This window comes from Typopeltis vanoorti, chromosome 2, assembly GCF_054136105.1.
Source record: "Typopeltis vanoorti isolate ZY-2024b chromosome 2, IOZ_Tvanoo_1.0, whole genome shotgun sequence".
Lineage (NCBI taxonomy): Eukaryota > Metazoa > Arthropoda > Arachnida > Uropygi > Thelyphonidae > Typopeltis > Typopeltis vanoorti.
This window is the reverse complement of record NC_143550.1, coordinates 94,895,457-94,909,653: the sequence shown is the minus strand read 5'-3', so window position 1 is coordinate 94,909,653 and position 14,197 is coordinate 94,895,457. Positions and strand designations below refer to the sequence as shown.

Sequence of the window (14,197 nt, the reverse complement as noted above, 5' to 3'; positions counted from 1 at the left end):
AAACCTTGGAGATTCATTGCCAACTCTGAAGAAAACACTGATTAATTTAGCCAGAAAGGCACGTGGTTTGGTTGTCTACAAGGATAGAAAAATCAGAACTCCATGGTGGACACAGGAAGTTAGAGGTAGTGAAGGAAAAGAAGAAAGCATATCAAAAGTTCCTGTGAAATAAGTCTACTAGTGCTCTTGGAGAATACAGAGACAAATGTAAGAAAGCTAAACTCTGTGTAAAAACTAGCTAAACAAAAGTCATGGGAGGACTTTGGTAAGAACATAGAAAATAAATATCAAGAAAGTGGCAAGATATTCTGGAGGTTGTTGAAGAAGCTCTGAGATGGAGGAAAGAGTGCTGTAAAAGGAATTAGAGATGATAAAGGTGACATGAAAACAGGAGAAAAAAGATATCCTTGAAGTATGGAGTAATTATTTCAAAAAAATTGCTAAATTAAACAAGCAGTGATGGCAGCACAGTTGTAAAAAAACACTCAACAGGCATAGTCAGCAATACATATTCATACTTGAATTAGAAAAAAGCCTGAAATGTGGAAAGGCAGCAGGAGTAGATGATATTCGAAAAGAAATGCTCAAATATGTAGGTATAAAAGTCTTACAGTGGCTGCACTACATAATTCAGAAGGCATAGAGGGACGACTTCCAGATGATTGGAGTAGAGCTCTCACAGTATCCATATATAAAAAGGGAAATAAAACTGAATCTGAGAATTAAAAGAGATATTTCATTACTGAGTGTTCCTGGTAAGTTTGGGTTCACCACTTTACCCACCCTTGGCCAATTTCTTTATGGAGACATTTGAAGAGAAAGCCTTAAACTCCGCCCCACAAAAACCCACTATTTGGCTTCGTTATGTGGATGATGTGTTTGCTATTTGGCCACATGGCTCAGACACACTCCACTCCTTCCTAGCACACTTAAACAACCAACACCCCAGAGTCCAGTTCACCTTAGAAAAAGAGGAAAACAACACCCTCCCCTTCCTAGACACTTTAATCACCCGCCAGCTTGATGGATCTTTGGTTTTCTCTGTTTACAGAAAACCCACCCACACTGGCAGATACATTCACCAGCAATCCCCCCCCCCCCCTCACAACAATATGGGGTGATAAAAACACTACATAACAGGGCAAAATTAACTGCTCAGATGACAAGGCCCTGACTGTTGAACTAAACCACATCCTCAACACTTTCTTAGCCAATGGCTATAACCCCAAAAAAATCCAAAAAATACTAAAACCTGTAAACCACAACCCCCCTCCACAATAAAGATTACACCAAGTCTATCACCATCCCCTACATCCAGGGCACCTCTGAGAAAAGAACCAATATCCTCAAAAAATATGACCTTACTTCCTGTTACAGACCATATAAAAAGTTGGCATCCCTTATCTGCTCTACCAAAGACCAACCACTTCCCCTAGACCTACCTGGTGTATACCAGGTCCCTTGCAGCTGCAAATTGTCCTACTTTGGCCAAACAGGCAGAACAACAAATATCAGGATTTCAGAACACCAAGACTACATCCGGTTTCACTAGTACAGCCGCTCTGGGCTGGAAGACCATGCCTTGGATACCCACCATAAAATTCGTTGGAAGAAAACAAAAATAATTCATCGCAGCAAGTTTAAATACGAAAGATTATTCAAAGAATCTTCAGCAGCTCTAAAAAAAACGTTCCTAACCTCAACAAATTTGGGTGCATGAAACTGCCCCAAATTTGGGAGACTTTCATTATGAGAACTTCAGCCCAACTGCCAATACTACCAAATTAGCCCGCAAGAGGGCACCATTAGGACTTTAGGAACAATATTAGTTTCTTGCTTTGTGTTAGTTCCTGAGTGCACATACCATATCTTTATGTTCCTGAAGATGGCAATGTGACATTGCCGAAATATAGAAGTTATTCATTAAAGTTACCTTTAATTAATATACTTTATATGCGTTGTTAATTCCGTAAACTAATTACCAGTTATTCAGGTCTTTAGAACACAGCATAAGAAATAAAACCTTCCGTTCACAAGATGATGTCCAAAGGAGTTTGATATCATTTTTTGCCTCCAAAGAAAAAATGTTTTTCAAAATAGGAATTCTAAACTTAGTAGATCGTTGGAATAAAGTTATAATTAAGGATGGCAATTATAGAATTGAATAATGTTAATTTGTTCTTTAATAAAATTTATATTAAAAATGTAGTTCAAAAAATTGATTACTTTCCGTCCCCCCTTATATTAATATATTCCAAAAATAGTTATGTTATCAACATTTCCGGGCTATTCCATGTTGGTATTGTCTGTCAGCCACACCGGCAACATTTCGGGTCTCTTTTCAGACATGGACACAGTGAGGTTGCATAGACTTTTTTCTCACTGCACTGTCCGATAACTCAAAATGCCATTTTCGAAATTGCCAGATCGGCGCTCCCTCGAGGCTCACCTCTTGCGCATGACGTACTATATGGTACACACTCCAACTGCTTCATTTCGACATGCTCACAGTACACATTTTAGTGATAAACATAGGTTAGCTAAATTACTTTTGCTGATTAAATTTTAATCTAATCGTAAGTAGCTTATAGTTTCTTTTTAGCCTATTCTAAAAATGAAAGGATAGATCAAGATTTAAATACATTAAAATATTATTTATTTTTTAGCTTATTTTTAAAATGAAAGGTTAGATCAGGAGTTATTTACAAAAAAATATTATTTTTGCAGACCCAAGGAATGACCACACCAAAGAAACGTTGTTACCAAGATTCATATGTGCAATATGGTTTTACTTTTGTGCTTGACAAAGAAAGTGTGCAAAAGCCGCAGTGCTTCATTTGCTTCAAGATATTCAGCAATGGCAGTATGAAGCCATCAAAATTGAGAGAGCATCTTCAGAATGTTTATTCCGAACATTAGTTATAGTCCTCATTTAGAATAAAACGAGCACGATTTGGTAAGAATATCATACTTCATGACCATGGATTTATTACCCCGAAGAAGCCAACATTGGAGGCCAGTTATTGCGTCACATTGAGGGTCACCAAAGAAAAGAAACCACATACAATTGCTGAGACATTAGTGAAGCCATGTGCTATGGACATGGTTGAGTTGATGTGTGGTAAAGAAGCAAAAGAGAAAATTGCACGAATACCATTATCAAATAATACAGTTTGTGATTGGATTAAAGAAATGTCAGAAGACATAAGTGTATGGGTAGTGGAGGAAATCAAGAAAAATCCGGCAAGAATTAGTTTACAGTTGGATGAATCAACTGATGTCTCTAACTGTGCATAGCTTCTTGTTTTTACTAGATATATACATCAGAATGAAATAAAAGAGGAATTTTTTTTTATAAACCCTTGAAAGAAACAACAAAGGCAGTGGACATTATGAATTTGGTGAATGATTTTTTTGATTCAAATGGCCTTTCATGGAAATTAGAATCTATTTGTACTGAATGGTTTTCCCGCTATGTTGGGGAAAAAAAAAATCAAATTTCACCGCTTTAGTTAAAGAAATCAACCAAAATATTTTTACAAGCCATTGCATCCTTCACCGGTATGCTTTTACATCTAAAACACTTCCACATAATTTGAAAGTCATTTTGGATGTTGTTGTTCAAGTTGTGAATTTTATCAAAGCAAAAGCATTGAATCACCGTGTGTTTAAATCTTTGTGTGAAGAGGTTGGAGCAGATCATATTGTACTGCTGCTTCATATAGAAGTACGATGGTTATCCAGAGGAAATGCTTTAGGAAGGGTTTTTGAACTTAGAAATTTAATTGAAATTTTTTTAGTCGAAAAAGAATCTGCTTTTGCTTCATATTTCAAAGATCCAAACTTTGAGAATTCTCTGGCTTATCTTTCTGATGTATTTGGAATTCTTAATTCTATGAACATTTCACTGCAAGGTACAGATGTCATTCTTGCGGAGGCTGAAGAAAAGATACAATCGTTTCAAGAAAAATTGACTCTCTAGGGAAGAAGGGTGGAGTTAGGTAACTTTGCCAATTTCAAATCTCTTGATGAAATCACTTCAGATCCAGCATATGAACTAAAACAGGAAGTTTGTGATAGCATTATGTTACATTTAAAAACTTTGAAAGAGGCACTTGCAAGAAAAATTCCTCCTGACCAAATGAATGAAGTCTGGATACGTAACCCTTTTCATATTGATTTAGAAAAAATCAGTGACAACGACCCAGTGAAAGATGAGTTAATTGATCTCCGCAATAACAAACTCCGAATTGAATTCCAATCAATGAAGTTACAAAATTTTTGGTGTACACTTGGAGAAGCATATCCTGTTATCACCAAACGTGCTTACATGGCTATAATTCCATTTATAACAACTTATCTATGTGATTCAGGATTCTCAGTTTCATTTTCAATCAAGTCCAAAACAAGAAACAAACTGGAGCCTGAACATGATATGCAGGTATTTATTTCAAAAACTGTACCAAGAATAAAACTGTTGGTGGATAAGAAACAAAATCAAGAGTCTCACTAGTCGATTTTACTACAGCTTAATAAAGATTTTACAATTTTATGATAATGCAATTGATTTATTTACCGAATAAAGCTTTTATGAAAACTTAATTACTATTTATTTCTTATATTCTTTGAATCTGTATGGTAAACTTAAGAATTCATTTCTTATTATAATGAATAGGGGACACCAGATAATTTACTAAAAGCCAAGGGGAGTGGGAACCCCTGAGCTATTCGAAGCACTACAGTTATATGGTGTAATTGGGGCATTATATCAAGCAATACTTAGTCTTTATTTGAGTTGTAAGTCAGCAGTTAGAATTGCAGGAAGTACAGGAAGGTGGTTTAATGTTGAGTTAAATCTGGGATAATGTACAACAGACAAGGATGTACATTATCCCCTCTGTTATTCATTATCTATGGATCACATTAAGAAGGAAAGTTGTATTAAACATGATATCAAAATTGGAGATGTTAATGTCAGCTCTTTGCTTTATGCAGACGATGTTATACTTCTAAATAAATCCGCTATAAGTCTGCAAGATTCTCTGACTAAATTGAATAAATGTTGTAATAGATATGGTATGAAGGTCAGCATTAAAAAGACAAAGACAATGAAAATAAGCAGAATCATTGAAAATGTCAACTGTGTCATGAATGGAGAACCTGTGGAACAAGTAAAACATTTCAGCTACTTAGGCATGATTTTTAGTGAAGATTGCAAATTCAATATAGAAATAGACAACAGAATCAGCAAAGCTGGTATGGTGGGAAGTCAATTGAATAAATTCATATGGAATAAGAGAGAAATTAGTCAGAACACTAAATTAGCTGTATACAAGACAGTGTTCAAACCAGTTTTAACTTATGGATCTGAGAGCTGGGTCAGAAGTAAAACACTTGTCCAAAGACTACAGACCATAGATATGGGAGTCCCGAGAAAGATTATGGGCATGAACAGATGGCATCAATGGCAATATCATATTAAAAATGAGGATATTAGGAGAGAGAGAGGGAACTTGACATTGTCTGCATCCAGGAGTGCATTAGCAGATCTAATCTTAGGTGGTATGGTTACTTAAACAGAATGGGCGAAGAAAGATTAGCAAAACAAGTTTTCTCTGCCAGGTTGGTCAGGGAAAAGAACCAGAGGAAGACCAAGATATGGGTGAATTGATGCAGTAAAAAGTGCCTTAGAAGACAGAAGTATAAGACCTGATAATATTGGAGTCTTGACTGATTTGGAGAAAAATTGTACATAGGAAGTTAGTAATTATGTAAATTTTTCATGTAGTACTCTCATATCCTGTACACCCCTTGAAGGCATATATCAGGAATTTGATGGTTGGAAATAAAACTTTAATAAAGTTATTGGCAGCCACTCATGATCAAATAACTTGTAGTGAATGCTATGTTTTAAAACAAAGCCAAAGTGAAAAAAATGAAAACGTAAATGCTATTTGCATTCTCTGTGCTAGGCTGCCTGAAGTTCTAGTTTAGTTGCTGACTGGAGGAACTATTTTTAATCTTTTCTTCAACTGATTCCCAAGTTGGTCTATCTCTAGCACTGGCATGTGGGTTTTTTTCTCCTAGACACTTGTGCTTTTTGTCCCATAAACTTGAGAAAATCGAATGTAGAATCCACACTATTTCAGACAATAATTTGTTAGGGTTAGGTACCACGAAATAGTGACACGTCAGTCATCTCTTCATCAGATGCCACTAATAATTATTGATCATTGTGGGCCATCTATCTCCTGTTGGCTACTGGTGGAAATTGAACTGTCCTCTCAGTCTCCAAAAGTAAGATGGGGATTCCCTATAAATGGGGAGGGGGAATTCCCTTACCACTTGTCTCTGATAGCTTACCTGTGGCAAGTGGGTGAGTAAATTTCTGGAGTCTTGCCTATAACTGAACTGCCAACTGATTGTCCAGCCACTATCTTGCTCAGTTTCAACAGCAAAAAAAAATTGTCCAATGTGGAATGGGAAATTTTACTGTTCTAATTGGGATACCCACTTGGTGTCCAGGCCATGGTTTTCCTAAAAGTGTACCAGAGAGGTCCAGTCAAGAGAAACATCTCATTAAGTGGCTTGCTACAAAAACTCCAGCTTACACTATAGCCTACAACACTTGCAAAAGATTTACAGATATCACTATGAATGGTTACAAAACATTTACTGGGTATAATTTTGAAAGGTATGTTTTTTTTGGGGGGGGGGGAACTAAAACTTATTGCCTGTGCAAGTGGAAATCATGCCTTTGGTCCTCTTGCAAAAGTTGTTAGGCACAACCTCTCTTTCTCTCATCTTTCATCCAAATGATAATATTGCAGTGTCACTTAAACATAATGCTGTTCTTCCGGCATCATTCTTCTCATTCAACTTTGCATGGATGACAAGGCAAATCACCTTCTTCCTTATCTGGAACATTGCATTATACGTTTCCTATGGCTGTGTGCCAGAAAAATACTAGTAGAATTTTGAATATTCTGAATGACAAGAAGGCTTCAAATCCTGATGGTATCCCACTATCTGTGCTCAACAGGTGTAAGAGGTGTGCCAAGGAGTACACCTGTTCTTTATCACCTCTATAGTATATTATACTCAGCCGGCATAGACTCCCCAGCTTGGATGCAAGCCCATATACAGCTGTTTACAAGAAAAGGTGATTAGTGTTTATAATCAAACTGTCGACTTATTTGTGCCTCAATGTTTTCTGTTAATGTAGAAGATCATCAACAGTCAACTTCTGTAACACCCGGGGAACTGTCAACTAATCAATGACCACTAGATTCCTTCACCTGCATCACTTACCTATGGACACTCAACAGTCTACCTTTCTTCCTTTCCTTGTACTCTTTTACTGATTTTTCTTGGTTTGTTTCCTCACATACATAAATGATCTTCTCTTGGCCTCAAACCCCATACACAGTTTTGCTGATATTAGCACTCTCTGCCTACTCTACTCATGACTCACATGTGAAACTTCCAGACTCTCTCTGCAGTAATTGTCCTAAACACAGATTTCAGTGCAGCTTTCAGTGAGGCAGTAACAACCTAGTTGCCTTCGATACCTTCAGGACATTTTTTTTTTTCTTTCTCACAAGGTTAACTGAGGTATTCTCTTTTTATTTTTAGTGGTGCTCAACTTAACCCTCACTGGCCTGGTTGGCTGAGTGGGTAGATAGCAACCAGGAGGCTGCAGGTTTGAATCCTGCCAGAGGCATGGATGTTTGTGATTCCTACTAACCATTTACCATATTTACTGCTGTAACCTGTGGCCTGGCACAGTATGACCTTTGATGTTTTTGTGCCATAAAAATCAAAAATAACTAACTTAATCCTCGGACTGACTCATGCTCTGAACTTTTCCTGGCATAATCGCATCACTTCTATAGTATCTATAGCTTCCAGAGAACTTGTCATAATTTTTCCCTTGGGATATTCCTTTCAGCTTTCCTAGCTCTTTGTAGAAGTCATATCTGAGACTTTGGAATTCTATTCTCCCATTTAAGGTGGCGAACTTAAACCTCTCAAAAAAAAAGAAAAAAAAAAAAAAGAAAAAAATCTATATGTTGTTCAGGAGTGGTTTGATTTGTTGACAATCTCTCTCACACAGTTTCTTCTGCTGGTGCCTCCTAGATGGTCAGTTTCCACATTGTATCTCTTGTGTAGATATTTCCATGGGTGTAGTTCAACAGGAGTGAACATCCATCATGCCCACTATTTTTTGCTAAACTTAAGTCTTATGTCTTCATACCACAGAAGCTTTTGAAATGACATTTTAATTCTACCCTAGTTTTTTTTTTGTACCCCATCCATAAAAGGGTGTAAACCTATGGTATATCAGCACTATGAGAGGACTAATAATTTTTATTATATTTTTTTTTTTTTGCATTTTTATTTAATTTTTACAGCCTAGAAACCAAACATAGAGCTTTTCAAGCCATTTCAGGCCTCCAGTAAGTGGGCAGTGGTCTCATGCCAGGTGATGAATTCATCTCCACCTAAAGACAATCACAAACATGTCCATAGCAGATCTTAACCTGCAGTCTGTTAGTTGGAAAGTGGATACGTTAGCCGCTGAGCCAACCAGACCATACAGTTTATTTTCATGTGGTGGTTTTCCTCCATTAATTAACATGACTCATTTATCTTTTCACCAAAAAGCTATAATTCAAATTTTGAAAATGGCTTCAAAATTTCATTCTGTGACTTTGAAACAACTAAATTAATAGGTGAGTTTGGACACACACTCTGAATCAGTGTTTATTCTTTTTGAGCATGTTGTGTGTGAGTAATCATTTGTTTTGAACTGACCTTTATTTCTATTCAGACTTTCTCATTTCTGAATTGGTAGAAAACTTTCTTTTCAAAATTTCATTATCATCAATTTTATAATCAAGCAACAGCTGAACCAGTCATAAATTGAAGAAGAAAGAGATTATTTTAAAGTTTAGACTTAAAATTAATGGGTGTTCTTCAGTCCATCTACCAGTTATCCTTACTGATTTTCCAGCTTCAAAAAATGCTTCAATATTTTCATCAGAATCACTATTAAAGTTTGTTATAGCATGGCTCAAGTTAACATATTTTGAAAATTCTTCATTATCTCATGAACTACAGCTTTCATCTTCTACACTTAATGAATTATTATTTACTTTCTTACTCAGCTAAATATACTGTACAAATTTATTTTTATGATTCAGTTTCTTAAATTCTTGATTAAGATTCTCTTTTTTAATCCTTTTAGCAACATTGCCAATCATGGATTGGCTTTAGTTCTATCTGTGATTGCACTTATAATGAAATTTCATTCTTGTTATATTGGTAATGAATACATATTCAGATATATTTAGATATTCCATAAATACTTACAGGAGGATCCAAAGTTGAAGCATATATATCGCCTTCCTCCTCCAATTCCACGACCTCTCGATTCCAATGGAGAACACAAAGATCTTCGAATACCATCACCAGTTCCTCATCCTCAAGAGGAATTCAGTATTTGTTCGGTAAGTAGCTATTCAAAATAGCTATATACATCAGTCCTTAACTTATGACAGGGGGTTCTGCTCTAATGATTCCCCCTCTAAATAGTCAAAAAAAGTCATAAGTTGGAAATTACTATATGAACCATATATGTTAACAATTAATATACCTGAATGTTAAAATGTGTAGATCTGCTTGCGTTTTATTTTTAACTAATTTTACTATTTGTTTATAGTGAAATAATTTGCAAATTATAATATAAAATTACTGTGTACAGTACTATCTGCAGTACATAATGAAACATGAGTGTACAGTGCTTGTGCACTTACCAATAAAATAATCAGCTAGAAACATATTGAGCAAGAGTAATTCTTCAAAGCTGCTGCTTTATTAATTGGTTGATTCATTGGAGAAGGCAGGAAAGGCTATTTCATCAACAAATTCTTCAAATTCAGGAAATGCAATAAAGTGTTCTGATGGTGGCTTGCCATATGCATATGTGGAAAGTTTAAGCTTATCTTCAGGGAATGAGGTAACAACAGGGGTGAGCTTCCTTAAAAATATGTACAGTATATCCAACTTGGTCTGCACAGTTCTCATTTTCTTTTTTTGCATAGATTTATCTGTAGCAATTGATTGCAGCTTTCATTGTTTTGACCACTTTGCTAAATCTCTCCAAGTTGCCAAGAGTAGTGCTGATGTTGCTATATATTTGTAATGATGAGAGCTGGTTAACCATGCTACCGGCTAAGACATCTATAGATGTCAAGTTTATCATGGATGCGAAGTGCATATTAAAATTGTAATACCATTGATATTACATTGAAATATATGATGGATACGAAGCGTATGAGGATGCGTATTTGATCCATAATGGCTGGTAAGGTGGTTAAGGAAGGTTTAGGGAGTATAGAGAGATTTATCCATGATTCTTGTGAGTAATGGACTATTTGTGTTGGATCATTGGTAACACCAAATACTTCATCTCTTCTGGCTTGAACGGTGGAATTAGGAAAGGAAAACCAGTTTGTTTTGAACATTAAAGGTCCCAAAAAAAGGATGACCCCCCCATGATCACACTGCTCTGAATAATTAAATGAAAAAAATAAATAAAGAAAGAAAAAAAAAGTTTCTTTGGAGATAATTAGAGGTTATTAAAATTTAATAAATTACACCAACAGCAAATGAATACGACAAAGCGTAAGAAGGAAATTTTGAGCCAGACCACATCATAAAGAGATTATTCTGGATTTGGTATTCTGCATTGGATACTGCAGATTTGTGAAGTATATATATGTGGTAATGCTATATTAACTGTGTTGGTATAGCTTCCACAGTTCATGTTTTAATATTCTGTAATTGATGTGTTTTAAAAGTTTATAGTTCTTATTTAGATGTATGTAAATGGTGGTGCACATAGTTTGCTAGTGTTAGGGCCAGCAAATATTGTTAAAGTGGTTATGGAAGCTTGTCTATGATTTTTTTCCATATTACTAACAGTGAAGGACACCATTGTCTTTCATTGTTAATAATGTGGGAAAGTTTATTATGGAGAGGGGGAATGTAGTGTTGGGGTGAGATTACAAACATGTTTTCTACTCACAAGTTACCCAATCTCTTCTCCATGCATGTGGTTAATTGTCCTCTCCATATTACTCTATTCAAACTTCCCATATATGCAATCTGTGAGTGTAGAAGTATTATTTAATAGCTGAAGTTGAAGCCTATCCTGACGCATTACCATCAGGTTTGGTATGTGTGGTATTTAATGCAAATTCTACAGAAGTGCTTCACTTCTGTCTGTGAATGGAGCAGTGTGAATAACACCCATTATGGACATACCTAATTAATTAGGGAACCAGGGAATTAGGAATGTCCTTAAAGGATGTTACCCACACCATCCCCTGATTAATTATTAATTACCTAATACCCTAAGTTATTAGTTAATTAATTACTATATCAAAATAGGATCTAATAGAAAAACAGTGGATGGTTTATTTTCTAGGGGCAGCAAAGAGGACAAAGTAAGTATACATGCAATATTTTTTCATGCATACAAGCAAAATGAGACTTGGCTTTAATTTTTTCAGGAAATGACAACAAATACCAAAATATTAATTAATAACTTTAATCAATACCTTTCTATATTTTGGCAATGATACATTGCCATCGTCTAGGATCACATAACTATTATATGTACATGCAGGCACTAACAGCAAGCAAATGAGGCTGAAGAAGGCAACTGAAGTTGGTCTTAGAGTCCTAAAGATGTCCTCTAGCAGACTAAAATGGCCTTGGTTGATGTTCTTAGGATGCAAGCTTCCCAAATTTGGGGCAGTCTCATGTACCCAAATTTGTTGAGGTTTGGGAAGTTTATCAGAGCTGAGGCTGATTCCATGAACAATCTTTCGTATTTATATTTGCTGTGGTGTAGTAAAGTGGCTTTCTTCCAGCGTATTCTGTGGTTGGTATCTAGTGCATGGTCAGTAAGTCCTGAGTGGCTGTATTGGTGAAACTGGATGTAGTCTTTCTTTGTGTTCGGATATCCTGATATTAGCTGTCCTGCCTGTTTGGCCATAATCTGACAGTTTACAACGGCAAGGGACCTGGTATACTCCAGGTAGGTCTAGGGGAAGTGACTGGTCTTTGGTGGAGTAGATAAGGGATGAGTTTCTTATATAGTTTGTCATTGGTAGTCAGGTCATATTTTTTTAGGATTTTTGTTGTCTTTTCAGACATGCCCCAGATATAAGGAATGGTGATGGATTTTGCAGAATCTCTGTTATGGAAGGGGGGGGGGGTGAAGGGATTGTGGTTAACTGGTTTTAATATTTTCTGGATTTTTTGATGGGTTGTAGCCATTTGGGGGCGGGGTCTTGTATCTTCATCTTCTGAGAATGTCTAGTTTAGTTTGAACTGTTGAATTCCATACTACGTTTTCTGAAATATAACATTTCACATGGATCCTATTTGAAGGTATTGATTGTTTTTCTTAAATAATCTCTCACTAATTATCATATAATTTAATCATATTCTTTAAATATAAACAAAATATAAGTTTTTAGACTTCCAATAGGCCAAAAATTGAGTGAACAACTTGCAGGACTATTCCTCCTCATTATAATCACATCTGTTACCCTCCCTTCTCACTAATATTTCTTGTTATGGTAGATATGTTGTTCTTTTCCACTTATTCAGTACTTTCAGTCACAGAGTACAATTTACTAACAGACATGAATAATTGCCCACCTTTTTAAATTTAACTATAACATGAGCACAGTATTATATACCAAATACAAACAATATGAAAGGTATGCCATAAATCCACAAATATTAGCACTTAATTGCGATTCCCATCTTATTGCCCTTAACTGTATCAAAAAAAAATGTCATATTAATCCAGTTTATCAATGTTTATGTTTACAGATATTCAACTACTGACTCAAATCAAGAACCACATGCATCTTAAAGGTATATTTCTTTGTAGACAATGTCTACAACATCTAATTGACTGTGCTATTTATTTAGCCCAAAATCTAATAATTCCAGTATAATTCATTAAATACTTTAGCCATTTGGAAATCCTGTATATTCATCGCATCCATAAATCTATCAAATATATCTTCAAACATTCACATTACACAGGTGTTTTCACCTGTGTAATGTGAATATAGTCTTATAGAAAGCAAAAGTAATGTCATCCAACTGATTACAGTGCCACAATGCTACCTTATTGTACTAGCATATCAGTATTATTTTGACAATGCTACTGCTATGTTATCCAGTGTCAGTCTATGTTGGATCTACAGTTTATCTCTCTCTCACACACACACACATACACACAGTCCCCTCCATGTGGGGCACCTGTTCGTGGTGGAGGGGACTCCCCAGTGATGGTACCGGCCCTTTTCATTCTTCCTCTTTTTCTCTGCTTTTCTTCACGTATTCTTTGCTCTACTTCTCCTGAGTCTTTTTCACTATCCTTTTTCCAGACTACCATCACTGGGATCCAACGGTGTGTTTGCGGTTCGACCTGCGGGACATCCAGAAAGGTGGATCATGGTAGTCTTGCACTACTTTGGCCCTTGCTTCGGCAAGACGGGTGGTCCTGGATGGCCAGCCAGGATCAATTGCTAGTGGGCTTGCCTGCAAGGGGTCAACGGTGTTGCAATAAGTTTCTCACCCCATGGTCCGGGGTCGGGATCCTAGACCTGCTGCAGTGCTGGTATAGCGTCCAGGGTAGCCCTGGCGTCCATGTGTGGCTCCATGGTGGGTGGGGAGGCTCTGGCAGCAAATTAAAAATTCCTTAAATATGAATTCTTCATCCTCAAATGTTTCAGGGACTAACAAAGTCCCAACCAAATACTGATAATATAGACACAGCATTTGGAAACAGAAGTAAGAAACAAAAGATATCGAATACTAACATAAATGTACCAACCTTTTTAATCATTCATGCAACAGTGAAAAACCAATTGGGAAAATGTCACCCTTCTTTATCCAAAAAGGTTTAGAAGGACTGGCAGAACCTCCCAGAACTGTCAAGAAATTGCGTTCTGGTGATATCCTAGTGGAAACAATGTGCAAACAACATTCCGAGAAACTACTGAGAGCAACGACAATAGGTGGAATACAAATTTCAGTAACACCTCACAAAACACTCAATTCCAGTAGAGCAGTGATATCAGAATGGGATCTCCTTGAGGTT

The 14,197-nt window shown here is 36.3% G+C and overlaps 1 protein-coding gene across 3 annotated transcripts in view; it reads left to right on the top strand.

Annotated features, from left to right (window-relative positions):
• mip40 (Myb-interacting protein 40) overlaps positions 1–14,197 on the top strand; it is a 225,467-nt gene that overhangs the window by 120,081 nt on the left and 91,189 nt on the right. For all 3 annotated transcript variants that reach the window (XM_090406878.1, XM_090406870.1, XM_090406862.1), the window contains one exon: positions 9,378–9,512. In XM_090406878.1, coding sequence (XP_090263004.1) covers positions 9,378–9,512 — 135 coding nt within the window. The remainder of the gene's footprint in view (positions 1–9,377; positions 9,513–14,197) is intronic.